The sequence below is a fragment of the Poecilia reticulata genome, linkage group LG4 (genome assembly GCF_000633615.1).
Source record: "Poecilia reticulata strain Guanapo linkage group LG4, Guppy_female_1.0+MT, whole genome shotgun sequence".
Classification (NCBI taxonomy): domain Eukaryota; kingdom Metazoa; phylum Chordata; class Actinopteri; order Cyprinodontiformes; family Poeciliidae; genus Poecilia; species Poecilia reticulata.
This window is the reverse complement of record NC_024334.1, coordinates 22,303,611-22,331,187: the sequence shown is the minus strand read 5'-3', so window position 1 is coordinate 22,331,187 and position 27,577 is coordinate 22,303,611. Positions and strand designations below refer to the sequence as shown.

Genomic DNA, 27,577 nt, shown 5'->3' with positions numbered 1-27,577 from the left:
GTCCTTTTACACCTTTATTTACAGTTTCATGTTCATAGTTTAATTATAGATTCAATACAAGACACAATTTACACACTAAAATGTAGTTCAGAAAAAAACAAAGCAATCAGCATTATCATGCATCAATTATACAATACAGAGTGCTGTCAAGATTTCAGTGGTTTATTTATTTTTTTTCTTCTATGCCATGCCCAGGGCCCTGTGACCAACACACATTTAGCCTCATTTACTGAAGAAGGGCTCCTGGTTTACCTTCTAAATAAATTATGATCTCACTGAGATCACCTGTGATTTACAAGGAGGAAATTATCTGAATCTGCTCATACTTGCTGATAAACTCTTGATTCAAACTTTTAGGATTTCTGCTTTAAAACTTAAAGGAATAGATAACCAACAGAGAAGAAACCTGGTCTCAGTATTCTGAAACCAAGTCATTTTCCTTTTCACTGATAATTATCATGAGACTGTGTATATATGTTTTTTTTTTTTATTGGAAACATTATTTTGTTATGTCTGGGTTGAACCAGAGGGTCTCATGAAACCAGACCCAAATAAAGAAAGCCTTTTCTTTAAAAATAGATTCTTTGCGTGTTCCTAAAAGCACACTTAGTCCGCTGTCAAGTGCAGCCCAGTTTTCTGTTCTGCATAAGTTGTGAACTTAATGAAGCAAATACAGTACAATATGTCCCGCTGGCCAAGTGGCTTTGCTGGATAAACTAAATCAAGACATTTTTGCTACATAAACTAAAGCGAGAAGTTTACTTTCACAGAAAACAACAACAAAAAAAAGGTATATGTTTCCTAAAGATGGCAGTTTGGCTTAGCAGGGGAAACGCAACATTAGCACCTGGAAACGCCAAAAGCATTGGAAGGTATTCCAAACATGTCTAAACGCCGTAGCTAACGTAAACCTTCAGGTAATAACTGAGATATAGATGATGCCTCATATCTCCACCATCGCAATGCTCCCATTTCACTTTCATAACCTTTTCATACACTAGTGACAGAGAAAACACTTGAATTTTCTCTTATGTTGTTAACGTTATGTTGTAAGTTTGGAAATTGATCTCTCTTCTGTTTTCTCTTTTCTTGGAACCAACTTTTCTTAATTACGATCTTTAAAATGTGTCTTTAAGTTAGGCCCAAGTCATCACATCTTTGATTTGAAAATTAGATGTGCATCTCTCAAGGTAGAAAGACAACGTGAAAGCAATATGATTCATGATTCAGTATGATTATATATTGTCTTTTAGCCAAAATTCTGCTAGCTGTGGATGAGATATGTAGGCGCGAAACACATGTGAGTTCGTTTTGCAAAATATCCAAGTTAGTGTGAACAGGCTCACTTTATCCATTTGAAACGTTCTCACGTCATAAAGACAAACATTGCAGAGGTCCCTTGAACTTGTTTAAATTCTCTCGAGACATAGGAACCAGCTGGAGAACACAGTTGGCTTTTTCCAGGATAATATCTTTTGACAAAGCAAATTCTCCTTTCAAAGCATTTTCAGAAAAAAACTAAACAAAAAAAAAAAACAAAAAACAGCTGCATTCTTCAGCTGCAACCACTTTTTCAAAATCAGGATCCTTTAAGTGACAGACAGTGAGACCAAAGACCACATTCCCCTTTTCAATAAGAGAACGAAATGATTGAATCCATCAGGAGATAATCTCGCTTCTATTTTCTTTTTTGAAGTCTAAAGTTTGACATTTCCTTTATTTGCAGTACATCTGTTGAGTGGCCTCAACTGACCTGACACACCGCTGCATTAGAAGACTTATCTCTTTTGACACACGGATTCAATTATCATCTTTGTTACTGGGCGAACCGAGCATCTGGAGCTGGGAGACTTTTGTCCTAATCTGGAGGTCTAAACATCTTTCTGCAAACAGGTTTGTGGTTAGTGGAGAGTGGTGATAATGGCGAAGATGACCCAGACTGTCACTGTGAGTGCCTTTCTGGAAACGAGGGCTATCTGTAAAGTGCTGCCAAATGTATCTGTAGGTTTATATATGGTTGTAATTTAGATAGACTCTTCATCTGTTGCATAGCATGTGTAAATGTAATGCCAAAACTGACAACAAACAAATGCTTAGTGTGCTGGTTAGCACTTGTATGGTGTACTCATTTATAATAATACTCGGGGCCCAGCGTTTTGTTGGTGATAAAGTTGAGTTTGAGTTAGTTTGCAGAAAATTACCGTGTTTTGAAGTTGGCAAAAGTACAAACTTTTCACTAGACCTCAGGCCAGTCCTAGTTGCTAATTAACATTAAGCCTGTATTTACTTGTCGACTTCTTCCTGTTTCCCCAAGGGCAATGGTGCTCCCATTGGATTTGGATGCAAATTAGTTCAGCTTGAATAGATTATCCCATGGGCTTACAAAAGGCTAGACGAATGATAAACAAGTTCTGGGCTTGTAATTTTAAGACTAATAATGACTTCAAGTTAAAAAGATATTTGTCAAAAAGCTTCCATGCCCAAAACCTCCAAAAGTGTTTGTTTGGCACAGTATCCACTTACAGCATGGCCAAGGTGAATTTTTTAGTTTAGTTTTGTTTTGTTTCAGCAATGCAATGCGCTTCTTAAACAAAGAAACGGTCTACTTAGAATTGTGAGGTTTACCAATGAAATGAAACTCTGATGCAAAACATCCAAGAGATTCAAGCGGACAAAACAACAGGCTGAGTATGAACATGTTGGCAAATTCAAAAGGACTAAGATTAAAACATCACAATTTATGTGAAAAAGTTTAATGCAAGTTTTGCCAAGCTGTACAGACACACTACTTGCTATTAAGCTAGCTATTTTAAATCTAATGTATCCTTCAAGAAGCTCAATTAAAGAAATCCCACTCAACTGAACTGAGCTGCAGTTCGGATCTATTTTTTATGAACCACGAGCAATTACTCTGTAACTATAAAACTATTTTGTCACTTGTTTATATGAATATTCCTTTTTTTGTCCCTGATACTGATCACAGTCACATAGGAAAATGCATTTGTTGATACTAAGTTCCAGTCTGATTACATCTTTAAATATAATAACAGCCATACAATGAAAAGTTAAGCCCAAAATTATTAATATCCTTGGGAGGTTTAGATTTAAAGGTTCAATAATGGAACAGCCATATCTCAAAGGATAAAACAACCAAAAGGAGGATCAGTTTAGAAAAAAGTTGTGCATTTATTTATTAAATAAAGTATGTTAATATTTCTTTGAACCCTTTCTATTAACCTCTGGACAAACTTTTATTTGCAGAACCATAGTTAAATTTTTGACAGTGCTGATCTCCAAAAAAGTCAAGTGTTGCTCCTATACTAAGATTCTTATAAAGCTATGCTACTGTTAGCACAATTTAGCTATGCTACTGTTAGCACAATTTAATTTGGCTTGTTGATTAGTTGGGTCACAACATTCTTCAATGTAGTTTAGTTATTCCTATTAAGAAAAAAGACAATTGTCTTTACCTTTAATACTGAGTTTTTGCTGTTCTCGGACTGTTTATTGATGGAAGAAAGCTGTAAGAAAAAGACTCGGATTCAAAGCTGAAAGCACAAAATATTGTGCCTTATTTAATTATTCTATACTTCTTTATATCCAGTTATTTGAAGAGTTTTCTTAAGGATTCATTAACTTTTAATCATACTCTTGGAGTGGTTTCACTTACCTACTATACTTAACAATGTGCTGTAATTTAAAACATGGTGAATTTTTCCAGTTTTGATGTTTCATTATCACTACCGCACTTCAAACATTAGGAAAGCTCAAAAACCCCAGCAACAAATCAAAGCCCATGCAAAACTTAAGTCTTTTACTGTAAGAGGAAAGAAATACATACTCATTGTTTAGATTGTATTTAGTTTGTTTGTATGTTTATCTGGAATGTGCATAGGAAATTATTTCATACTTCAACATTAATTTATTTTCCTGGCATGAATTTTCTCTAATGACATCCATGTTTGTCTAAGTGACAACTGTGGTCTGGCACATTTAAAGTACGTGGGGACAGACATTTGGCTGAATTACTATTGGTGAATGTTATTGAGTATGTCTAAAACGATCCTTCTTACCCATCTTGGCATGCCATACCACACTGGTTTGAACTGACCGTCTGTCGGTGGAAAGAGTTTACAAATTTGTGGAAAACAGGCTCATTATCTGTCAGCCAAGACCTTATGCTGGGATCTTGAAAGTATGAGTTCATTGGCAGCTTACAGTCACGAAGTATTTTGGTTTACCAAAGTATTTATATTTGAAAGTTTGGTTTTAGATCAAGCATTGAAAGATGTCTGTGAAATAAACTCCCACATATACACCCCATAAAAAGGTTCTTAGGTCCACTGTTAATATTGCATATTCATTCATAAAATTAGAACACAGGCAAAAAATAAATACAAGGCACTAAGTTATGAAAAGTCAAGTGATATTTACCTTTTATAAGAGAAATGAAACAAAATGAATAAACCAAAACATTCAAGTTACTATAAAACAAATGATCTACACTAGATTTTGCCCATATGTCTCAGTCTTTTAATTTTTTTTTTTTTTGTCTGTCAGAAAGCAAGACATACTTTTGATTTGACAGGCAACAGTTACTGTCTAGATGTAGGGCCTTCAAATTAGTCTTCACTAGTGTCCAAGGAATTAAAAAACAGAAGGCATTGACCATTTCAACTTTACCATCACGGTAAACATAGATAACCTACTTCATGACACATCTATTGGCGCTGTTGTGCTCGCATGGATGCTCTCCTTCTGGTTGCAGAACTAGTTCGCCGACTTTGGGTCCTTCCCCGCTGCTCTGAAGGAAAAGCCACGACCTGGGTTGATGATCTCTGCACCTGCAGACCCTCCACTTCCCTCATGTCCCTTGCCATCTGAGACAATGTTTGACCCGGATTGGTCTGCAGACGCTGGAAGAGGCTTTCTCTGTTAATTTTTTTCTCTGGACAGCTAAAGGTCAGTGCCACACCAAAGTCTGACTTCATCTCTCTTGAGAAACCATCGGAGGTGCCATCAAAGCAACGCCCAATAGCGATCTCTTTGGCAACTCTGGGATTCTGGTCTGTGACTGTGTAGATGCCATAGTTGTGTCCCAATGGATCAACGGGGGCTAACATGGTGAATGCGTGTGATTCGTTGTTTTGAGCAACTGGAGGATGTTTAATGAGATACTCCTGTAGGAGGCCATTGGTACTAATCCTTCGACAGCTACCTTGTGGAATCACTGATATGAGTGATCTGTCCACCTCCGCTTGATCAAACAACATGCCACTACATTTGAACTCAACACATGCAGCTGAGGTGTTAGCCTCTCGCATGTCACGGGTACTGCGAATGTCTCTAATGCCGTAAAGTTTGCCCCTCGTCTCTGCATGTGTTCCTCCCAGGTTCCTTGACCGGACCATCACTTCCTTCTGGCCGTGAATCTTGACTTTGATGAAGCATGCTCTAAACTCCTGAGGGTTAGGCCACCAAGAGAGGTAGTCTCCCGTCCAGGTCGTCAAGTCGTTCTCCTCAAAAGGAACAACATTGTACTCATACTTGTCCTTTTCCACTCTGAAAAATCTGAAATGGTTTGCGTCCACAGGAGCATTTTCACAAGCTAATAAATTCTGATAAGGATATATTGGTCCGTTCGTCTCGTCAAAATTGTTCTGATTAGGCTTTGCCAAATTGATTCTGAATGCAGTTTTCTTTAGAGCTGGATCCTCATGATCAGAACGCTGGTAGTCTAACTTATCTAGATAAGGTTGGGAAACTCCAATGATGTTTGGATTCATCTTAGGGGAAGACGGAGCTGCTTCCAGCTCCTCTCCACCCAGAATGGCTGTGACATAAGCAGTGTAAGCATCTGGTCTCATGGCATCACAAAAAGCAGGCAAACAAGCCCCGTTGGGTCCAGTTAAGACGCTGTCAAACCGACCCCATGCTCTGGGATTAGATGAATAACCAGGTTTGGGCTCCAAGTTTATCAAACTGATAACAACTCCCTCCAATTGTTCAGTCGGGAGGAACTTTTCACTCATGTAGGCACGCACTTTAACATAACAGCGCCTGTTTTCGGGCACGTCTAAATTGAAGAGCCTGCGTTCTCTAATCTCCATGTTGCCTATTAGAAAGGTGCGCTCCTCACGCTTGCTTCGTCCATGACCACCAGCAGTTGTCGCGCTGTAGGAGAAATCACTCTCCTCCTCCCAGACACCAGTATCTGGGTTTAAAGACCACAGCTTCATTGTGGGAATGTGCTCTTGCATTTTAACATGCTGCGTGTCAAGGAGAACTTGGACTGCCCCCGTCCCAAGAACCTCCTTGCTGGTCTCATCTCTAAAGTCAACAGAGAACATGCCGTAGGTCCTTAATGGCAGCATATCACCTTCTTCATCCACAAAGTTGAGGTCACCTGGGGCTGCCGCTGCTGTCGTAATGTTTCTTGGATCAATAAATGTGACGCTGGCTTTCACTGTCCCCTCATAGATTTCTCCGTTGTCTTTATGGAAGGAGTGGGGTGGAATGACCAGTTGCCCTATCGGATCTTCCCCTTTAATTTCCCCAAGGTCTATAAAATTGGTCTCTCCTGGATTTATATCAACCGGTGTCTGCTTTCTCATCACTTTCACGTTATGATAGATGGAGCCACTTTTCTTGTCAAAAATGAACACTTTTGGAGTGTCAATGTACGTTTGAGTTGGATCAACAAAATTCACCACCAATCTTTGTGTATCTGGAGTAATTTGCAATGTAAACCCTCCCTGGTATCCGGTGGTGCCTACTCTATCTTTACCAATATAAATATGCCCAAATCGCAGAGGCTCATCGTTGTCGGCTGCTACAACTCGGCCACGAACCAGCACGGTGGGCTGCACACACTTCTGACAACTGCACTGTTTCACCGCTCGTATGGGGAGTTTGTAGGTACCACAGTCAATGTTTCGACTCTCCATTTCCTGGACACCGCAGCAGAATCCAGCTCCGTCTCTGCACCGCATGTCAAAGTCGAGGGATCCCGGGCAATTGTTGTGAGGGCATCGACCAGCATTGTAGTACTTGGAGTGAGTGCCAGGTTGAACGCAGTCCATTGGCAATCTGATGAGGTGCATTTCAGGAGTGGCATTGCATGCCGGCGATCCGTTAGCTGTGAATTAGATTATATTCAACGTTAAAATGCGTGTCATAATATTGAGAGGCAGTCCTTCACAACTCAAATGTTATAGAGATGAATGCTATAATTACAGAGGTTTCAGTTTCTTCATTTGCTAGCATCTGACAGACGTTCTGTTTGGAATGAGATATTAGACCTAAAATGGCAAAATAAAATTAATGGACATGTTTACATTCATAATGGTTATTTAAACTGCAAATAAAGTCATATAACCTATTCAGCAGCGCACACACAGAAAATTGCTTCTTGGCATCAACATGTGTCTAACCAGGACAGTGAAGCACGGATTAGATTATAATTACAAATTAAGTGAACATGTATTTAGAGATCATTTAAACTGAATTAAAAAAGAAACAGTAATTTTTTATCTAGATATTTGAAATATAATTACTGCACTTGATATCCTGAAATTCAAGCAGTCAAGCATCCTCTTGTTAGGTACCCCTCAATTTCCAAATAATTGATGGATGAGGCAAGACAAGATAAGCTTCCTTAGGCATATGATTATGTAAATGCTGCATTTCCGCCACTTTTCCTAATATGAGACCTGTCTAACTAATTCTGTATGCTAAATTCAAGGATTCATGTGGGTCTCAAATGGTTTTGGGGGTTTTAGCGGTTTATTTCACTTATGTCTTGAGCCAGCTCTGACTATAATTAACATAGTTTATTAGTGTTTAAATTAAAAATGTAAACACAAAAACAAATGGTTTATCTCAAGACTAGTACTTCTCCTCTGAGGTGGAGATGTTATTCTTCTCACATGCTGGAGTCTCCTGTGACAATGAACTTTGGGCTGCAGGGATTTGTTTGTTGCCTGAGGGAAATTGCTTTGACTTCTGCCATACCTGACAAGAACCATAGGGAACAGGCTCTACCCGCAGTGCTGTAAAAATGTATTTGCTCCCTTTTAGATTTCTACTGTTTTAACTGTGAAGGTTCCTTGTCAGGGAATAAATACAAAGCAGCTTTTCAAATTCTGTTTTCATTTTTCATGGGAAAACTAAACCCTGCATGAGAGAGTCGTCAGTTATCTTGTATAATCACTAATTAATTATGATTTACCATATTCTTTGATTTAATTTCACAAATCCCACCAAGGCATAATGTGAAGATTTAAGAATTCACTTTAACAGAACTTGTTTGACAGCATAAAGTCAAGTAAAATATATGATAAAGCAACACAAGAACAAATTGGAAAGAAAAAAAAAGGCAGATATCCACAAGTCTACAAAGTCATTTCTAAGATTTTGGGACTGTAATGAACCACTGTGAGAACCATTGTTGACAAATGGGGAAAACATGGGGCAGTGGTGAAAGCAAATTAGAAAGCTCTAGAATTTAGTTATAGAAATGCAAACATCAGAATCTAGACTTTGAATTGCTTTGCTAATGAAATAGCCCTTTATTAATCCCACACTGAGGAAATTATCTTGTTACAGCAGTAAAGTAACAAAATAAACCCAACTGAATATAACATGTATCTAACAACAATATAAACAACTGCATATAAATAAAGTACCTACAGATAAAATAAAATTAAAGTAATATAGAAACCTGAAAATGTGGAGATTTTTAAATGCACAATAAATAAATGAAGAATATGTTATGTTAATGGTGGCATCATGTGGGAGTAGCTCTGTTACATTACATTACTGGTATGTCCTGTTAGAGACCTTTGTTCATAATTTCTTTGGTTCAGACATTGAATGTCTGGACAATTATTCCCTTTGCAACTGGACACTGTGCAGCTGGAAAGATTTTTTGCATTTTTTAAACTTTCAGACAGTTGCTATGATGCATAGCCGTGGCTACAACATATTGTTTTTACAACCGAGAGCAGCTGATTAGCATCTCAAAAGCCCAACTAATACTTGAACTCCTAACCCAAATCCCAGACGAGTTGGAAAGGAGGTTTTGAGTGGGAAGCTAAAACCGTCTCTTCCAACAATCATAGCGGGAAAGGATCATATCCTCGACTCCAACGCCTCTTTACCCGGCTTTCTAACCGTTCGGCCAGACAAATATTTAAAGAGGAGTGGCAAAAGCAAATGAGGTGGATTAGTAGTGCTTGCCAACAACTGACGGTATCATCCAGGACATTTCACTGTGGAATATTATCTGCTGCCTGGAAACCGAACTATCATACAGCAGCAGCCTTCTGGTGCAATGGTGGTGTCGGTGTTAGGAGTTCATCCCTTAATCGGTGGCTTTCTGGTTTGAGCCGCTGTTCCATCCGCCTCCTTTGTTGTGTTCTTGGCGAGACACTTTGCCTGTCTCGCGTGCTAGTGGTGGTCACTGATGGAGCTGGTGTGTGGTGGTCTTGTTTCTGTCAGACTGCTCCAGGACAGCTGTGGTTGCAGACCAGTATCTTGCCACCATCAGTGTGTGAAGCGCTTTGGGGTCGTCTGGATTTGATAAATTGCTATTCAAGTACAGGCAATTTACCATTCAGTTAAAAGCCTCTTCATATTTGTTGCAAGACTGACAGCTACTGGAGATCTTTTCTGCCCACAACATCACCATCCAACCACTATTTGAAGATACTTGGATGATACAACAATGTATAATTTCCCTTTGGAATAAATATTCTGAAATTTAACTGAAGACCACCTTTGAATACCTCAAAAAGAGTCAAATTACAGTTCTGGACCAACTTGATAAAATGTTCAGCCTTATATCTTATTGAGATGTGGAGGGACAGTAAACATGTTGCTCTTACTTGGAAATCCTTCAATGTGGCAAATGTGAGCTGAAATTCCTTCACACCAGCGTAACACTTACTGCCCGTTGTTAGAAATGTTTGATAGCAGGTATTGTCTTTACGGGTAGCATCTACAGTTAGTAGGTCAAAGAAAAATCTTTTTTTTTGGCTTTCTTAAATGAAATCATCTTTTTAAAATCACTATTTTTCTGTTTATTAGGTTGCCATGGTCTGGTATAAAAATTTGCTTGACTGTATAAAGTGTGAAACAAAAATGAAAAACAACAGTATATAATATGCAAGGAGGCAAATACTGTTTCGCTGCACTGTAGTTCTCCCTCCTTAATGTGGCTAAATTTTGTTGCTTGATGGAGAGAGGAACATTCAGAGTTTAGTTTATGCACCGCATGTTGGAGAAAACCTGCCGTCTGGGGTTTTCCGTACCCAGTGCCACTTCAAACAATAAAAAAATAAATAAAAAAATCCATCATGAGTCGACTGTATTTCAAACAAATGTAAACAAAATAAAACCTAATCCCTTAGCTCAGTTAGATTTCCCTGCTATTTTTACTTTCTTTTGCTTTTTTTCCACTGTGTGCGAACCGACTTCTGTCTTTCCTGGGGTTTTCGAGCACTGTGGTTTTTATATGATTCTTCTTAAGGCACGGACATGGCTCATGGATGACTTGAACGTAGCCCAGGTCTGGCATTCCTCTCAAAGGGTGTATTCAATTTTAGCAGCGGCTGTTTTTTATACAGTCAAATTATTTGTGGTTGTTTGGTTTCTGTCAGTGGTTTTACTTGAGCCTGTGGAAAATTCAGTACGTCATTGTCAAATGCACCGGGATAAGAGCCATCCTGAGTCATAATCCCACCTAGCATCTCGCCATCATCGTGTCGAAAATGTTTTCCTTTGGAGCTGATAAAGAGGAAATTGGCTTCTTGATGGAAAAACAATGTTGCATGTTTGATAAATCGGCTTCACCTGCATGCAACAACAAAGCGTTTCTTTTGGCGGAAAATGTTATGTGTTGCTATCTTGTGAAAATCAACACTGTTGGTCAGCTTTCACATCAGTGATTTCACTGACGATAAAAAAAAAATTTGAAAAGAATAAAAACCACCGTGAATTTATATTTGCATTTAGAAGAAAGACGTTTTTATCGTGAAATGAGGTTTTATGTTTTCCTTAAGTCTGTACGTACCAATCACAGTAAGGTGAGCCGGGGACGACTTGATGCTGCCTGCAGCGTTGCTGGTTTTGCAGTAGTACTCCCCGGACTGCTCCAGCTTTAGGTCCCGTAGCACAAGGTCGTTTCCATACTTATACATGTTCTTATCCAGCAGTGTCCCATTGTGGTACCTGGTTTATTTTTATAGAAATGGACACAGATTACTTTAATTTATTTAGATTTTGATTTCTTAATAAAGCTCCTTAAGTCAGCACATACAATTCTTAGCGGAGGTGAAGGCTTCATGTTTTGTAAGTTTTTATTAATGATTCTTTCTACAAGTCTGGCTGGCCTAAAACTTTACTGTTTTAATTCAATCCAAATAAATTCAGTCCCTCCTGTTGCATGTGACCATATCCAATGAAATGAAAATGTTAACCAAGCACGTTCATTTGCAAATGTAATGCTCAACTGTGGTTAAATTTTTAGCATTTTTCTTTGTTAATGCTTCTGCTGGACCAGGAAGAGAAATATATCGGCACATCAGCTGTTAAACTGAAATAACTTAAACTCAGAATTGTTTCTTAAATCTTTACAGTTACTTTGTATGCACATTTTACACTGTGGCATTGGAAGAGTGGATTTTTTGCAACCACCTGGAAGTTGCAGGTTCAATTCCAGCTTCTCCCTGCCACATGTAAACGCACCCATTGGTGATGTGTGAGAGAGATTGGATGAACGTGTCGAATAAAAAACACTTTGAATGGTTGGTACGTCCAGAAAAGCATGATGAATGTTACCTAAATTCAAACCATTTAACATTTAATTCTGTATTTTTAGTGTGCTTTAACTATTACATTTGATCTTTCATGAAGAATGTCATTTTGTTTGTTTTTAAAATCCCCTTTCAGTGTATTTTCACTTTGAAAATAGACCCATTCCTCTCACCCCTAACAGTGTATATGTGTGTATTACTGCATAAACCTGCGGTTCTTCTTACCAATAGTATTTGTCAGGAGCTGGTGATCCTGTAGCCGAGCAGCACAACAGCGCCCTTCCTCCCTCGTAACGCACTTTGTCTTCTGGGTGCTTCACGATGTATGGCTTTTCTGCGGAAGGTGTAAAAGCACAAATCTTAAACACCTGTTTTCTGTGCGTGGTGAGACAGAAGTTACAGAGCTCTGAAAACTCAGCCCGACACGCACTTTGTTCTCACATTGGTCTCTGGGCTTTTAAAAACTTGTTGCTGAGGGAATTACAGTCTTACAGCAGCACAGTTCTAATATTATTGGGTTTCTTCACAACTATGTAGGTGGTCTGGGCTTGACTTTGGGGTATTTTATTTGTCTGAAAGTAGGATTTGCCCAGTAAAAACAATCAGCATCAGGAAATGTTTTCTTATCCAACAACACCTACTCAGATCTATCTACTCCATCTACTGGCACTCACCAGCTGACGTGAGGACGGCCCGCAGCCAGGAAATCCCGGTGGCGTTACTGGAAGTAGAGACGACCGCTGGCACAAACTTCTCCTTGCTGATGGCAATGGAGGTGGAGCCTGAGGAGCAGACTCCCGATAGCGTGAACTGCCCTTTCACGTCTGTAAGAGTTCGGATCACTTTGGGGTGGCTGGTCAGAGCCACGCTGGCCCCCGCCACTGGGACTCCGGTCACGGTCTGGATGTCTCCGAACAGCATGTGGCCTTCACACACACAAATGCTGCAGTCCTCACTGGGATGGCCTTCGGAGCACTTCAGCTTGCACGTGGCTGTTTGTTAAGACATACAGTAGGTAAAGTGTGAAAAATGTGCTGAAGAATAGAAATGTAAAACATCTGGAATCACAGTGTTAAAAAAATGTATGGTTTACGGTTAGTAATACCATCGTTTCTATGTCTTAAAGTGAGAGAGGAATGCAGCTGCTACTGCATAGTGCCGGTCAGCTGGCTGAAAGAAAGCTGACCGGCATAAGAACCCAAAAAAGAAATTTTGTAATTAAATTTATTTTAATTACAAAAAACACAGACAGTCATGGCATGGAAGCTAATAGAGAACCATCCATCACTCTCATAAGGGTGATACAAATTGAAAACTACAATTAGAAATGCTTTGGTTACTCAATAACATAGTCAAAACAGTTAATTATGATTGTATATTGTCAACCTCTTTTGAGTAAAAATCTAAAATGTGATGATGTTATGCATATTTGTCAATGCCACAATATGGGTTTATAGTAACAAACTGTCAGTCATATCAAGATTCTTATTTTTACTATAAAGCAACTTGGTTTATATTTCACATGGTCAGGTGCACCTCAGCTGACGACTTTATTAAAAATGAGCAGCTTTGCAGTCATCATAGCAGCTTATTGTTTGGAGCTTGTTGCAAGATGTGGGCCTGGAAATGGTTTGGTTTTAAGCGGGAGGATTTCAGAGGAAAAGTTCCAATCTGCCAAGTGGATGAAAAAACATTATTTGTGCAAAACGTTGCCACAACAAACGAGCTTCATTTCTCATAACTAGCAAAAACTCCTGACTACTTCTTGGAGAAAGCCTGCAGTATTTTCTGGACTTGTGCACAGCGTCGATTGTTGTGCTCGACCTGAATGAAGTGCTGGCATGTCAGTGACTACAACAAGGTCCCATGGCTTTAATAACAACAGAGTCAGTGTGCTCCCAATTAACAACTGTAAACATATATTATTATCAGACAGTCTGCTGCTGTCGTTTCGTCCAATTTCTTGACTTCTGGCAGCACCAAACCCTAAAAAACAATGTTTTATTTGCTGTTGCATTTTAGCAACAGTTTGGTAACTTAAACAAACCCAGAAGATCATTTGTTTCCCTTTTTCATTCCTATTAGAAACATGCCCAGCTCCTATTACTAAAATATTATTTTTTTAAGTCAAACAAACTATCAATTACATAAGAAATGAACTTATTTGAAATGTGAATATTCCATAATTAGCCTCAGGAAGGTTTTTCCCACTTGGGATGACATAATAATACTTTATTATTTGTTCTGTCTGTTTCTTGTTTTTTTTCGTGGACCATCTGTCTAAATAAATAGGATTGAATGATTTATATATTTAAAAAAGTCCATTTTTATCTCAATTTCAGAGAAGAACTTTAAAAACTTTAAAGTTAAACTTGAACTTTAACTTAAACTTTAAAGTTTAAGTTTGACTTTAAAAACATAAAATTGTAGAGATTTTGCTGGTTTTTTGGGGGGGGGTTTTGCTGTTTGAAAGTGATCTTTTAACATAAAATCGTGTAAAGACATTTTACACAATATCTACAACAGTCGGAGCTTACCAGGACATCGACTTCTTCCACACTTCTGGACCTCAGCAGGTCGTCCTGGACATTGCACCGTCTCTGAGGTTCTCACACAAGTTCTTCTCCTTGTCCTGCGACCTCCACCGCAAGTTACTGAGCAACTCCCCCAGGGACCCCAAGGACTCCACTTGGCTATATAAGAAACGGGCGATTAGAGGGATTTGTAGTACTTTATTTTCAGTAAATCTTTTCAGTACTTTTGCCAGTCATTCATTGGTGTTCGCTGGCTGAAAACACTTCACTTCTATCTGTTGTATCTTGAGCATTGAGCTGATTATAACTCCAGCTGAAGTACTAATATCACGGACGATTACTTGAAGTAAAGTCTGTCAGCTTTTATAGAAGCATACCACCCAAAAGGGATAGTCAACAGAGCGTGTAAAAGCACTTTTGGACATCAGAATGCTAAAGATAAAGGGAACAACAACATGCTGCATTGACAGTGTTACGGTTTAACCTGCCGATGAATCACACAGTCTCATTTCAGACTAAATCAGAAACCCAAATCAATTTTGGCTTCTCTAAATCGCCCAGTAATTTTGGCCAGGTGTAAGGATAATTCTCGTCACAGCTCACTGACCTGCGCACGGTGGAGTGGAGCACTCCTTCCTCTCCGCATGGTGTCCTACACATGCTGGTACGAACAAAAGCGGCATAGGCTGAGCGCTCACACATTTCCTCTGCCGAACTTGGATTCCCACATCATTGCAAACTGCGGTGGAGCAGGGACCCCACTCACTCCAGTTGGTCCAGTAGCTCTGCACTGCGCACACAAGAGATCTTAAGATTTCAAATCACTCACCAGTTTCTGTACCAGAAAAAGCCAGTTATATGACAAGTTATATAACATCGCATATTTAAGTGACAGCTTGCGCCGCAACAAGCTGCTCTTATGGGGACTACCTGGAGGACACTGAAAGCGAACATGATAGTTGGAACAGACTCGACCGTACGGCTGTTCTTTGTTGATGCACCAGAAGCCCTTCTCCAAACTGGAGTGGACCACTTCACCGGTGTCTGCAGCTGCCACCCAGTCTGTGGTGCGGGCCTCCATGGCCGTGGGCCGAGCGCAAACCCGCTCTCTGTAGTAGAAACGAATTGCTTCCAGGCGCTCGTAGTCTCCATTCCCACCAGGATGGTCGATGTTGAACCAAGACGTCCACTCAGTCACACCTGGGGGCGCGCAGAGATGGAAACCAACTGTTTGAAACGGCCAGAAATGTTCAGGAAAGCACCATCTACTCTAAAGAAGCAGGAATGCTTCACACACAAAAGTGCATTTGTTTTTGATCAGTTGCTGTTTTTTTTTTGTTGTTGTTGTTGTAACAGAGTGCCTCTTTAGCAATAAATCATAAACCACTGGAAAGCATGTTCCCTTTCAAACATAAGAAAAATCAATATGAGGGCTGAGCAGTGAAATCGAGTATGAGGTACGGGTTGTGTAAAACTTGCCAGATCCTTTCTGCCAATTCTGTTCACGTTATTCAGCTAATGAATCTTGTTTTGTGTTGCCTAGTGGATTGGATGGTAGGAATTTGGCAAAAGAAGATACATTTGCAGCAAAACAATTTATTCATGTCTCAAAGGAGGGCCTTAGTTGGTTATGAGATAATAAACAACCACAACAGCCGGCTACTGTCTTCTCACACGCTGCTGTGAGAAGGCGTCCAGGCCTTTAACCAGTGTTTGCTTCAAATCACCCAGTGTGTACGTGTCGTTCAGTCTGGCACAAACAGTGTATATCTAAGGTGATTGTAGGGTTGAGATGAGAACTGCAAGCAGCCAACTCCATTCACTCTAGATTCTGAAGTTTTTCATCAGCTCAACCCACAAAGATATTTTTTTCATAAGTGCGACAACATTTAAAGAAAAATAATCCGGCTATTTAGTGCAATAACATCTATTTACAAGAAGCACTATTACAAAAATGTATTATAATATAACACAATTTTCCTTTCTTTTGTGCAAAAATTGACTTGGGCTTAGTATATGTTTTTTTCTACTCTGTGGCACATAGAGTGAAGCCTAAAGGATTGTTCAAAGAAAACGTAAGGAATAAAAGCAATGGACTTCCTAATAAACATAGTTTAAACAAATTATTCTATGCCATAAAAAAAAGATATTTCAAAAGAAAAAAAAAGAGGAATGTTGAAAAGAAGGAAAACTCTTTGTAGATGTTTAAAAATGTGTAGTCCTTAAAGATGACAGTACATTGGGGATTAGTTAAATTTGAAATGAACAGTGAGAAAATCTCATGTCTTTTAGAGCCTTGTGTTATTTCATGCAGGCGTGAAGTTAATGTTTGACGCAAGTGGATTTCCTTCCAATTATTGTCGTCTTCAATCAGTCCCACGCAGGGAGGAGTCCTAATAAAAGAACAATTGTTCATTTCTTCTCATGCTCACTGCAGGTTTGTCGTTGCTAATAAGACATATTTGGTGAAGTGTTCCCTGGGCATAGATTTTAAGCCATTGGCTGCTTACATTTGCAGGAAATTAGTGCCATTAAAAATGTGCTGAGCTGACTTTTAGCCTTTTCTGCTTGTGATGGAGTCGTGAACATCAAGTGAAGCATGTAAAAAGCGTTTGGATTTGCAGCAGGCCTGTGAAAAGTACAGGCAAAAGAAGAGTTTTATGTATGAATTTTAGAGTTTTATGTAAATTTTCACATAATGAAAATGGGATGGTCTGCTCCCAGATGGTGCTTGATAAAAATACCAAACCCACAAAAAGATTTTGAAATTAAGTGCATAAATGTCTTTACAGATCTCAAACAAGAAGATGTTGGAGATATGTTTTAAGTAAAAAAAAAAACTTTTCAAAAACTGCCATAATACCTGTTTGTGAGTCCGTGAACGTATTGAAAACCACTCTTTTGCTCCTGTCTGATGGGTTCCTGGTCCTTAAAAATCCTGCACACAAAGTAAAAAAATTAATAAAATTATATCAATACCCCAACATACCCCAATAAATCATAAAGTCCTATTGGTGCCTTGTATATCAACAGATGTAATCTCAATAAATGAACTCTTTATTAGTTAAAATTCTTTATTTTTTTCTGTATGTTTAGAAAAACCAACATTCATATATACCCCAGGGTAAATCAAAGTAAGCATAGCAGTGATTCTTTTTTTTTTTTGGTATGACAACTGTAATTACAACATTTAAAATTATGCTTCCGACATTGTTGAAAGAAAAAAGGGTCACTTTAGATTCTTATGAAGAATTTTAAATTCCATCAAGCCAGTGCTCAGATATGTATCAAACTGGAAATTGTCATGAAAAAAAACTGTGTTGGAAAAAATGGTTTATTTGTGGAAATATATTATTTCTTTTCTGCTTATTTGTATTTTTTGCTGCCAAAAGTTATGTATTTTGCCATTCATTAGCGTAGCTCATTACAAACCTATGGAAATTAGCTATCTTAAGCAACATTAACACATTTCAATTTTTTACATTTATACATTTATATGCACACATAAATGCAGCAATTATTACACGTCTCAGACTTCACTGTTTCATAACGTCTTGTTTCTGTGCCAGTAGTGTAATAAATAAGAACAACACATGAAATATGATGTTTCTGGCTCTTTGATTTATTAAATGGGACTCGGTGACATTTTCTTCCATGCCATAATGTGTAATGATTCATTTATTCTCCACCACTAATTTTTAATGCTGCAAAAGACGTCAATTGTTTGCTTGACATTTCTTTTTTGGGTTACATTTGGGCCACTAGAAAAAAAAATAAATGTCATGGTGCGTGACAAAAACAAAAAGTTACTTATGCTGCCTCTCACCGTGTATCTGTGTGTGTGCGTGTGCGCGTGTATGTGTGTAGTAGGCACAATCCCTGCTGAGTTTATGAGCAGAGAATCCCAGCACATTAGTATTGATCGATGTCCCTTCTGGTTTTATAGCATGTTTCAGCTCTTTATTGTCATGCCAGCTCTTTTGGTTCAACCATTAAAACCTTTTAGTAACATTTCTGGATGTTAGGAATTACATAATGTTCGCTTTTAGGTTGGCTTGGGTAGGCAGCTGGTGCGCTTTTTTTTTCCCTTTCTTTTTTTTTTTTTAATTTAGCTTTTAAAAAGCCATTGTACACTTTCCATATGGCTTTGTGTCTCTGAACTACTGGGTTGACTTGAGAACCACAGTGAAATGCCTTCAGATTGATGTGTTCAGCAGCTGTGTCTGCTGCCTGCAGATTGAGTTCAGTGGGTGGAATCAAATACTTTCCCCATCTTTCTTTTTCTGCAGTGATTTGTATGTCATTATTGCATTCCTACACACATGCTCGCTGATTATCAACACTATGTATGTATTGGTCCTCGCTGATTTAACAAGTGCTTGCAGAATGCATGACACATTTTCTTCCCTCTGCCATACTGTAGCTCAGAATACATAAACAACTTTTCACTTAGCTTATTAGCTCGGAGACCCTGACCCGCGGCTATTAATGATCCTTTCAACTCCGCACGCAGTCTTGTTTCCAAGAAATTCTAAAGAAGCATTTCGGCTTGTTACATAACAGCGCTACTCCCCCTCACACCAACTCCAAGTTAATTTACGGCCAAGTTCTTGGCCCCCTGATTATCGTTTCAAGATGTTTCACATTGAAAACCAAACACCAAAACAAGTCTTCTGGTTTTACAAGGTGTCTGATAGTTTTAGGAAAGTTAAGAGGGGAGACACAGATTAGGTGCAGCAGAAAGGCAAATGTTGGAGTGCTGACCTCACTCGTGGCAAGTATATGGTCTGGTCTGGCCCAGTGCACCGGGATCTTCGCGCTTTTGACTGACATATTAACACTTTTTAAAGGCCACAGGCTTTTTGCAGGGCTACTGCTTCATGTGGCTGGTATGTGAGTGAATTAACCCCATCAAGAAGCAAGTAGCACATGCTTTTCAAACCCCAGGGAGAAATGTTACAATTTATGATTTCCTATTTGCTGCTTCAGGCTCACACGTACTCGGGTATCCTGTGCATATTTTGTGAGCCGTGCAGATTCTACATGAAACCCGCGTGCACTGTCCACAGACGGTTGAGATTTCACGGTCAAGCTTTACTTTCCTATATTTCTCGTGACAAATTCCTTCATTTCCACGATTCGACTCTTCCTTACTCAGTGTCTGAGTTATTTCCTCCTAAGTATTTTTCCGTCTCTCAAAGTCCTTGTGTTCTCTGATTGGTGTACCTTGCAAATTTTTGTTCTAATTTCTTCAGACACCCTTCAATATTGGACTCCACTTCATCCACAAGATGGCACCGATTCTCAACTTTATCAGCTCGGTGAAGAACACGCAACAGTTTGATGAAAACATTGTTTCCTGCCGAGCTTTTTGCTATGGTATGCTCTCCTACACGTACTCATGGAGGTGCCTCACCACTGAAGTATATCTAGTCTGTGATTTTTTCATTGGTGCTTTTAGGATATTTTAAATTTATTTAACATTAGGAACATATTCAAAATGTCTTCGAACACCACTTTTTGTAGGATTAAACATCCATAGTCAATCTTGGAATGACCCTAAGCAAACATTGATTAGGTAACAAGATACATCAGCATCTCCAACAGTGTAAAGTTGCTTCAGGTTCCATTGGTGACTGAAGGATGGCTGCAAAACACCAAACAACATCATTTTTAGCAACCAGATTTCTTCTAAATGTGGATTCATCTTGAGACACAGAGTCTATTGTTGTTTTTAACCAACTATACGTCATAGTGGTTTACGGCTTGGCTGGACTTAGGCACATCTTCCATTAGTAATCTTCTGTGACTTTGTGAAGATTTGCTTTCATTCATTTTTTGAGAGGGAGTTTCCAGTGCTTGTATTGTGTTGAAAGAAAAAAAAGGAAGAAAAAAACAAAAGAAAACTCCCAAGGAGAGAAAATGAAAGACTTTTAAAAAAATTGCACCCAGAATGTTTTCACTCATATTGGGGAGGTATGTCTTTGCCAGATGTAAGTTGGCAGACAGAAAAGGCCTAATAGGTGGTCTTGATTCTGTTTATGATACTAAAAGTCCCTACATGATGGAGAAGATAAAAAAAAAAGAAACTACTCTTGAACTAAAAAAAATCCTACTTGGTGAATCTGTTTGTACAAAAGTGTTTTATGTTCGACTTGAGAGTGATTTGTCTGTGTGAGCCTGTGCATGCAATGCTCTGTTTATGTTTTCATATGAGAGTTGTTTATGCACTTGCACAGAGAAGAGAGGAATGCCAGGGGCTCCAACTCTCTCATGTGACAGAGAAAGGACCAACGACAAGGTTATTTAACAGTAAAAACACAAAATATGTATTTTATATGGAGAGAGATAAAAATGTACTTAGCATAGCATAAATGAAGTTGGCATAGCATAATTAAAGAAGAAGATAGAAATACAGCTGAAATCGACTGAATTTCCAGCATTGTAGCACAGCTAGCATTTGTATTAAGTTAGAAAAGCAGTAGTTTTAATTTCCTGAGACTTATCACCGTAGCTAGACAGTTACCATAAGCAACTTGCATCCTGTTCACATCTTAGAAACACATAAAACCGAGTGACAATCCAACATTCCTACCAGAGAAACAGCACCTGTGCATTTTTGAGCAATCGTAAACGTTTTTCCGATTACAGACAAAGCGATGACTTTTTAAATTTACTGTAAGTCATCACAAAAACAGATCATAAAAATATAGAAACTATATCAGAAGGCATATTTATTCAACACCATGCTAACTCCCCAGCTGCCCATATCACTTCATATCAGGTCAGACTCTGTTAATATTTCATATGGGAAAAGTAGAAGGCTGTTTTTGAAACACCATCAGGCTGGTGCTTTGGCCAGACCCAGGTTTGAACTTGCTGCTAATTCTTGTCTGAATGTGATATCTATTTTTTTAAAATGTCCCAACTGATTGAAAACACTGTTTCTATTCACATTCAACTGCAAATAAAGCTAGACAGCAACTGTCAAATCTTACCGCTTGACTAGATAAATTTTTTTAATTACTTAAAATTAGGTATTCAATGAACACTGTATTGTTTTTTGAGATTTGAAACAGTTGGGAGGTGTTTAAAAGTTCAGCTGCTCACACTGTTTAAGAAGTTCAAGTTTTAACCTCTGGTCAAAACAGTAAAATAGCTCAACTAAAGCAGCTTTACATATGTTCTGGACACACGTGTGTGTATATGGGAAAATGAAAATGTTGAATTTAAAAATGCGACACAGAACTAAATAAATTAATGTGAATTTATTTATAATTCTTTGATCCACTGACGTCCTCGTCTCAGTCATTTAACTCATCTGGCCAGACGGCTTTGTGTTTGGAACAGACAGTGGTCAGCATCTGGAGAAGTAGCCCTGGTGTCTGCCTAAAGTTATGTGGAGAGAAGAGAGGACTGGAAGATTCATGTGAAGGGGTGGTAGTTCCAGAGCAACTCCTCTAATACAGTGGGCATTCAGCAACAGCTGCCACCTTTAAATAGAAAAAATAGGCCATAAATCTCCGAGGTTTGGGGTGGATGGAGAGAGTGACAGAGAACAAAGCCAGGATAGTGTTTGATGGAGCAGGACGGAGGAATAAGTAGAGAAAGGTGAAGGGCAGAATTTGATGGAGTGAGGAAAAAGAAGAGAAAAAAGGTGGGGAAAGTATTTGTGAGAAATACCTGAAGCAGAGACAGATTAGAAACAAAGGGAGAGCAGATGAAGACAAACAGACGGATGGAGACGTTCTGCGAAGTCATTGCTGCAGCAGCAGATTGAACGCACAGAACGGATCGCATGAAACGGTCGGCAAGTTGGCTGCTTCAGCAAAGTTAGAAAACAGGACGCTAAAGCCATTTTACCTGTGCTCCTTCACTTCCCCCTTTAGTCCATTTTCTCAGTTAGGAAAGTACAAATCCAGCAGGTGTAAAAAAAAAAAATAAAAAAAAAAATGGGCCACTTGCTTTGTGATCGTTGCGCCTTGTTTCCAAGGTGACCAAGGTTTATGTCTTTGGGGACGGTCTGCCTGCGCAGCGTTAGAGAGTGAAATAAGGCCAAGACGCACCACCTTCTCACAAGATGTGGGGATGTACCGCTAAAGAAGCGTGGCATAAAACCTAAAAGTTTATTATCCATTTTAGGGTCAGAGTGTTCTGCTCTGTCAAGATCAATGTGAACAACCATTTATAAATTTTCTTTCTCTGTCGGCTGGTCTTGTGATTTACTCATCAGTATATGGCACAAACCCCTCTGCCAGACATTTACGACTTGAAGGCCTCAGAGTCCCACAAGATGTGGAGACTATTATGGTCTATTCACACTCGATTGCCTTTATGAACTGCCAGCGCCTTCACTTTAAAAAAATATATAATAATAATGGAAAACAGATGTAACTTGGATAGAAAGTGACACTCGAGAAGAGCAGTGAGTTTTCAAAGCAGCAGGAGGTGAGATTTACTGGAGAGCACTTGTGATGTTCGTGTGTTAAGTGGTAATTGTAATTGTCAGATGCGATCAAGCTGGACAAAAGATCGGGAAAAACTGAACAACAGCAGGAAGTGACATAAAGATGTGTTTAGGCACGAGATCGCAACGCCACAATTCTTCTCATGAATGCAAAGCCTCACCACGGTGGCAGCATTGTCTGGCTGCTGGCACCGTGTGACTTGGCTTGGTAAAGTTAGCTCAAGCTATTTTTATGAGACCTGGAAATTAATGTGAGAGCTTTACACTTGTAACTGTATGCTTATGTTTGACAGACTTTAATTTGGAGTAAGAGGGTAGGCAATTATTCTCAGTCTGACCTGTTGTCTTAACGGAGTCAGATAATAAATACTTCTGTGAGCTGACTGACGGCAAAGGCAATGAATAAGACCCAACATGCTGCAGAAACAGACAGAGATACATAAAGACAGACAAAGACATAAATAGCTTGCAATCACCGTGAGAACAACTTTTGATATCTTACACACAAGAAGTTGGTCTCTGCTTCAGAGCTTCCTATTGCAGCTAGGTTTTAGTGTTTTTTCAAATAAATTTGGACTACATCCAATCAACCCTAGTTGAAATCCAGTGGTGGAGAAAGTACTCAAAAAAATGTACTTAAGTAAAAGTAAAACTACCACATTAACATTTGTACTTAAGTAAAAAAAAAAAAAGCACTGGCTTTTAAAGATACTTAAGTATTAAAAGTAAAAGTACTTGCTGAATGCATTACCTAATCCCTAATACAATATCATTAAGTGAACTGATCGTATTTAATTTGAATATATCAGTAATGTGCCATTTTAATGAACAATGCCACAGATAAAGCATGTTTGTATTATGTTTACACTCTGTAACATAGTTTAGACTTAGATATGTGATTCTATCCCTCATAATTTCAGTGATGGAAACATCTTGTCTCCTGTCCTAACATAACGTGAACTTCACTTTTTTTGCCACCAGTGGCATTTATTTTGAAAGAAATCCAACTGAAAGGGAATGGAAAGAAGGTGAGTGGGAGAGGACATGCAACCGAGGAGCCACATAGCAGAGTTGTAGTCAAGACCACCTACCCAAGACCAAGTCAAGACCAAGACCAGCACCCCATGCTACGTGACACAAAAAAATTTAGTTTTACTTATCAAAATTGCTTCTCAAATTGATCTGAAAGATCCACATTCCCATAAAAACACCAAGATATTAAATACTTAGAGCTGAAATAAATTTAATCAGTAAAGATCCGTCCAGAAGAATCAGATCATTCCTGAATGTCATATCAATGCAGACTTTGGTCTCAGCGTTGTCCCATATTTGCGACACCTCAGTCAACACCTCCACACAATAATTCAGCGCATGAGTGACAACTTTTTTTCATGGCGGATGCAACATGTGTCTCCATACAGCTAGCTTTGCTACCGTGTTTCCTTACTTTCTTTTTATCCCCAAAAGCCCCACTATGTCTTACTTTCGGGGTATGTCTTATATTGGAAAAAAATTATCGAATTTTTTGTTTTAACCATAAAATTTATATTTATTAACAACCTGAACAGTATTGTATTCACCACAAAACAGTTTTATAAAAGGAAGTGCAGGGGACGGCGCGGTGACTATGGAGAGGGGGACGGTGCGGACGTGGGCAGGAGGCGGCGCGCAGCTAGATGAGAGGGAGGCGGCAATACCCCCGTGTTTACCCCCGGCTTATATTAGCCGACCCCCTGAAACCCCTGATACGTCTTACAATCGGGGGTGTCTTACTATCGGGGAAACACGGTAGCAACACGTCCAAGGAGCTTACCTTTTTTTAAGCTTTCCTTCCAAGTGACGCTAAATGTTGGACTAAGTCCCCACCGTCTGTGAAAGCGAAGCGCCGCTGATTTTACATGTCGCCATGTAAAATCATGATTTATGCAGCGCTATTATATTACTGACCATTAGACAGACGTCTCAGAGGAAACCACTGCGCATGTCTGGAGCTCCGCGTGCGAGTAAAGGTGGAGGCGATGGGTGACGACAGACACATAAGACATGTTATTGCTTAGATTTTACGGCGCCACCTTAAGTCCCTGAACTTCACATTTTAACGGAAAAAAGCGCAACGTGACTTGGATGTAACGAGTAACGCGACACTTTTGGAGAAATGCAGTGAAGTAAAAAGTACAGATACTTACTGTAAAATGTAGTGGAGTAAAAGTAGAAAGTACCCATTATTAAATCTACTTAAGTAAAGTACAGATACACGACAATTGTATTAAAGTATTGTACTTAAATCCAAAGTATTTCGACTAATCGAAGCTGAACTGAATGATTCTACACTGAACGGAGATTTTTCAAAATACAGTTTAGGATTTATGTGACCATTTTTCTATGCAATTTGCGATGCTTTTTGGCATTAAAATATGACATCCATCGACACCACAAAAAGTTGCTTTGTCAAATCTGCACAGGAGCGTTCTAAAGTGATTGCATTATTACTTCCTCAAATCTTGTTAATTTAATCTCTCTTCCTGTTTTTGTGAACTCAAATATCGAGCTTTGTCCCATTTGGTGAGCCGACTGTGCCCTCTTTTGTACCTCTAGTTACAAAAGAGGTAGGTGTCAAATGATAACGTTTGGTAAAGTTGTGTCTACTTTTCAAACAATTCAACACAATTGTTTGTTTTTTTTCAACATTTATGACTGTCTGCCATATCCCACACGATTGTACGCTTTATTATGAACAAGTGAACAGGACAGAGCTGAGATTGTGTTTTGTATTTTGGGATTGTAAGAAAATAAGCATGACGCAACAGCTGTTTGGTTGGGTCATGTAATGTTTACTGCTTGTCTCATAATTGGTTACTCTATTATGTTTTTATGGTGTAAAGTTCTTTGAATTGCCTTGTTGCTGAAATGTGTTATACACTAACGCCTGACTTTTTTGTTTGCACTTTTTTTTTTTTTTTACTGTGAGTTAAACCACAAGAAAAGTTTTAATGATCCCCTCATTCATCCCCACATGTTGCTAATCGCACTGGGGTTGAAACCAGCTTTTTGTTTTCACACGAGCAATTAAGGGCAAATGAGGAGAGTAATGAATGTAACCACAGAGTCCAATACTGTCTTTCTGAAAGAATGTAAATAACTTTCACAAATTTCCCTGCAGATCTCCACAGCCATTACCCATCTGAATATATAAACTGTCTTAATTGGACAATCGTTTGCGCTTGATTTGTTTACATGAACATGTCTGATGCTTTTAGTTCTTAATGTATAAGCTTACAGGTTCACAGTTCAATCTGGGACACACACACACACACTCACACAAAGTTTATCTCATCGTCCTCCAGACATTTTATCTGAAGCAGTCCTGCCCTGACATCCTCGAGGGAATGCCGTCAAGTCGGAAAAACCTCTACAGTTGCTCTCAGTTGGTCCACACATGTGAGCGGTGTCGTAAACCGTCTGTTGTTGTTTATTATGAGACATGACAAGGAGATGAAAAATGTTTAACCCCTAAGTTTTTGGGGGTTTTTTTTGCTTCCCAGAACTGTCTTCTTTTACGTTTCTTAATCTTTTAACTTTCAGCGATAATAAATGCAAAAAAAAAAGTTAAATTAGTCTTCTCTTACCTTGACCTAGAGCCACTGAGGCCAGAAAAGAGAGCAGTAGTGGCAGCTTAGTTAATTCCAACATTGTGCTGATGGTGTGATCACGGAGTCGTCATGGATACGAGATGAAGAAGAAGCAAACAACTGGTTCTGCAGCACTTGATCAGGGGAAGTGGGCTTCGGATCCTCAGGTGTGGGTGATGCTGCCGGTCCTGCAGAGTCTCGCCGTGTCTCCTCCTCGTGTGGGCTGGAGACAGGAGCTTTTTAAAAGAAGGGGCATCAAGAGTGCACACCAATCCAGCCCCTCTCTCTTTACCATTGGTTAGTGGAAGTTAACATCTGGGTCCCCCATATCATTGTCCAGAAAGAAAAAAAAAGAAACAACGAGGGCCTGCTCGGGGTAGAGAGGAGAAAGATGCACACAGTCAGTGGGCCAACAAACTAAGAGGTTTGCTTTCCCCTTTGTTCAAATCCATATCTCATATTTCATCTTTCTGACTCAACCGCAGCTTAATTTAGGAATTTGCTCTTTTATTGCTCGTGGGTCGAGCCTCCTCTGCAACAGAGTTGTTATATTTGTCCTGCGAACAGGTGTGTGCACGTGTTTGTTTCCTTCTTTAAACTTCTATTCTGGTTACTGTCTCCATCTTGTTAAACAGTGAAGCATTGTCTAAAATTAGATCATCCAAAAAAATAAAAAAATAATAATCTATGCTTCATATGATCTCATCTTGCTTTTTTAATGTACAAAATGGCTTCAATACCCATCATTAAATATAGCTGTGGTCTACACTTGAGTAAACGTGAAGACTACGTTTTCTATAGTTGTCACTGTGGCTCGCTCTCACTGCCCCCATCTCCTCCACTCACTCTCGCCACAGCCAGATGCTGCTGCTTTCCCTCCCACCCCCATCCCCCTTCACCCTCCTCTGGTTCAACTTCTGGTTCAGTTTTGTAACATTTTAACAGTTGCTGATTGCGCGGTGATGCACTGCCAGAGAGTGGAAGTGGCGTCATATGGCATGCCATTCAGGAAAAAGTCCTGAGAGCACAGACGCGAGACGTGCTTATGAGGTGCAATGTACTTGGGCTCGTTTTAAACACGTGTATTTGCTTGAGAAAGTGGTGGAAATTAAAAATACTAATTTAACTCAG

General features: G+C 39.2%; 1 protein-coding gene across 1 annotated transcript; it reads right to left on the bottom strand.

Moving 5' to 3' along the window:
- Positions 1-26,877, bottom strand: cilp2 (cartilage intermediate layer protein 2). Its single transcript, XM_008407227.2, has 9 exons — positions 26,444-26,877; positions 17,214-17,288; positions 15,281-15,550; positions 14,958-15,140; positions 14,354-14,509; positions 12,491-12,808; positions 12,042-12,150; positions 11,075-11,232; positions 1-7,138 (listed from the first exon to the last, which is right to left on the bottom strand). Exons 1-9 carry the CDS (start codon positions 26,505-26,507, stop codon positions 4,722-4,724), a joined length of 3,750 nt encoding a protein of 1,249 aa, XP_008405449.1. The 5' UTR covers positions 26,508-26,877; the 3' UTR covers positions 1-4,721.
- Positions 26,878-27,577: the final 700 nt, after the last annotated feature.

Excerpts from the sequence above, each read along its gene's own strand:
- cilp2 (XM_008407227.2), bottom strand. The coding sequence starts at position 26,507 with ATGTTGGAATTAACTAAGCTGCCACTACTGCTCTCTTTTCTGGCCTCA. Across the intron at positions 14,510-14,957 it reads CTCCACTCCACCGTGCGCAG|CCAAGTGGAGTCCTTGGGGT; the intron begins GTCAGTGAGCTG and ends TTTCTTATATAG. Across the intron at positions 7,139-11,074 it reads GGCTCACCTTACTGTGATTG|CTAACGGATCGCCGGCATGC; the intron begins GTACGTACAGAC and ends TCTAATTCACAG.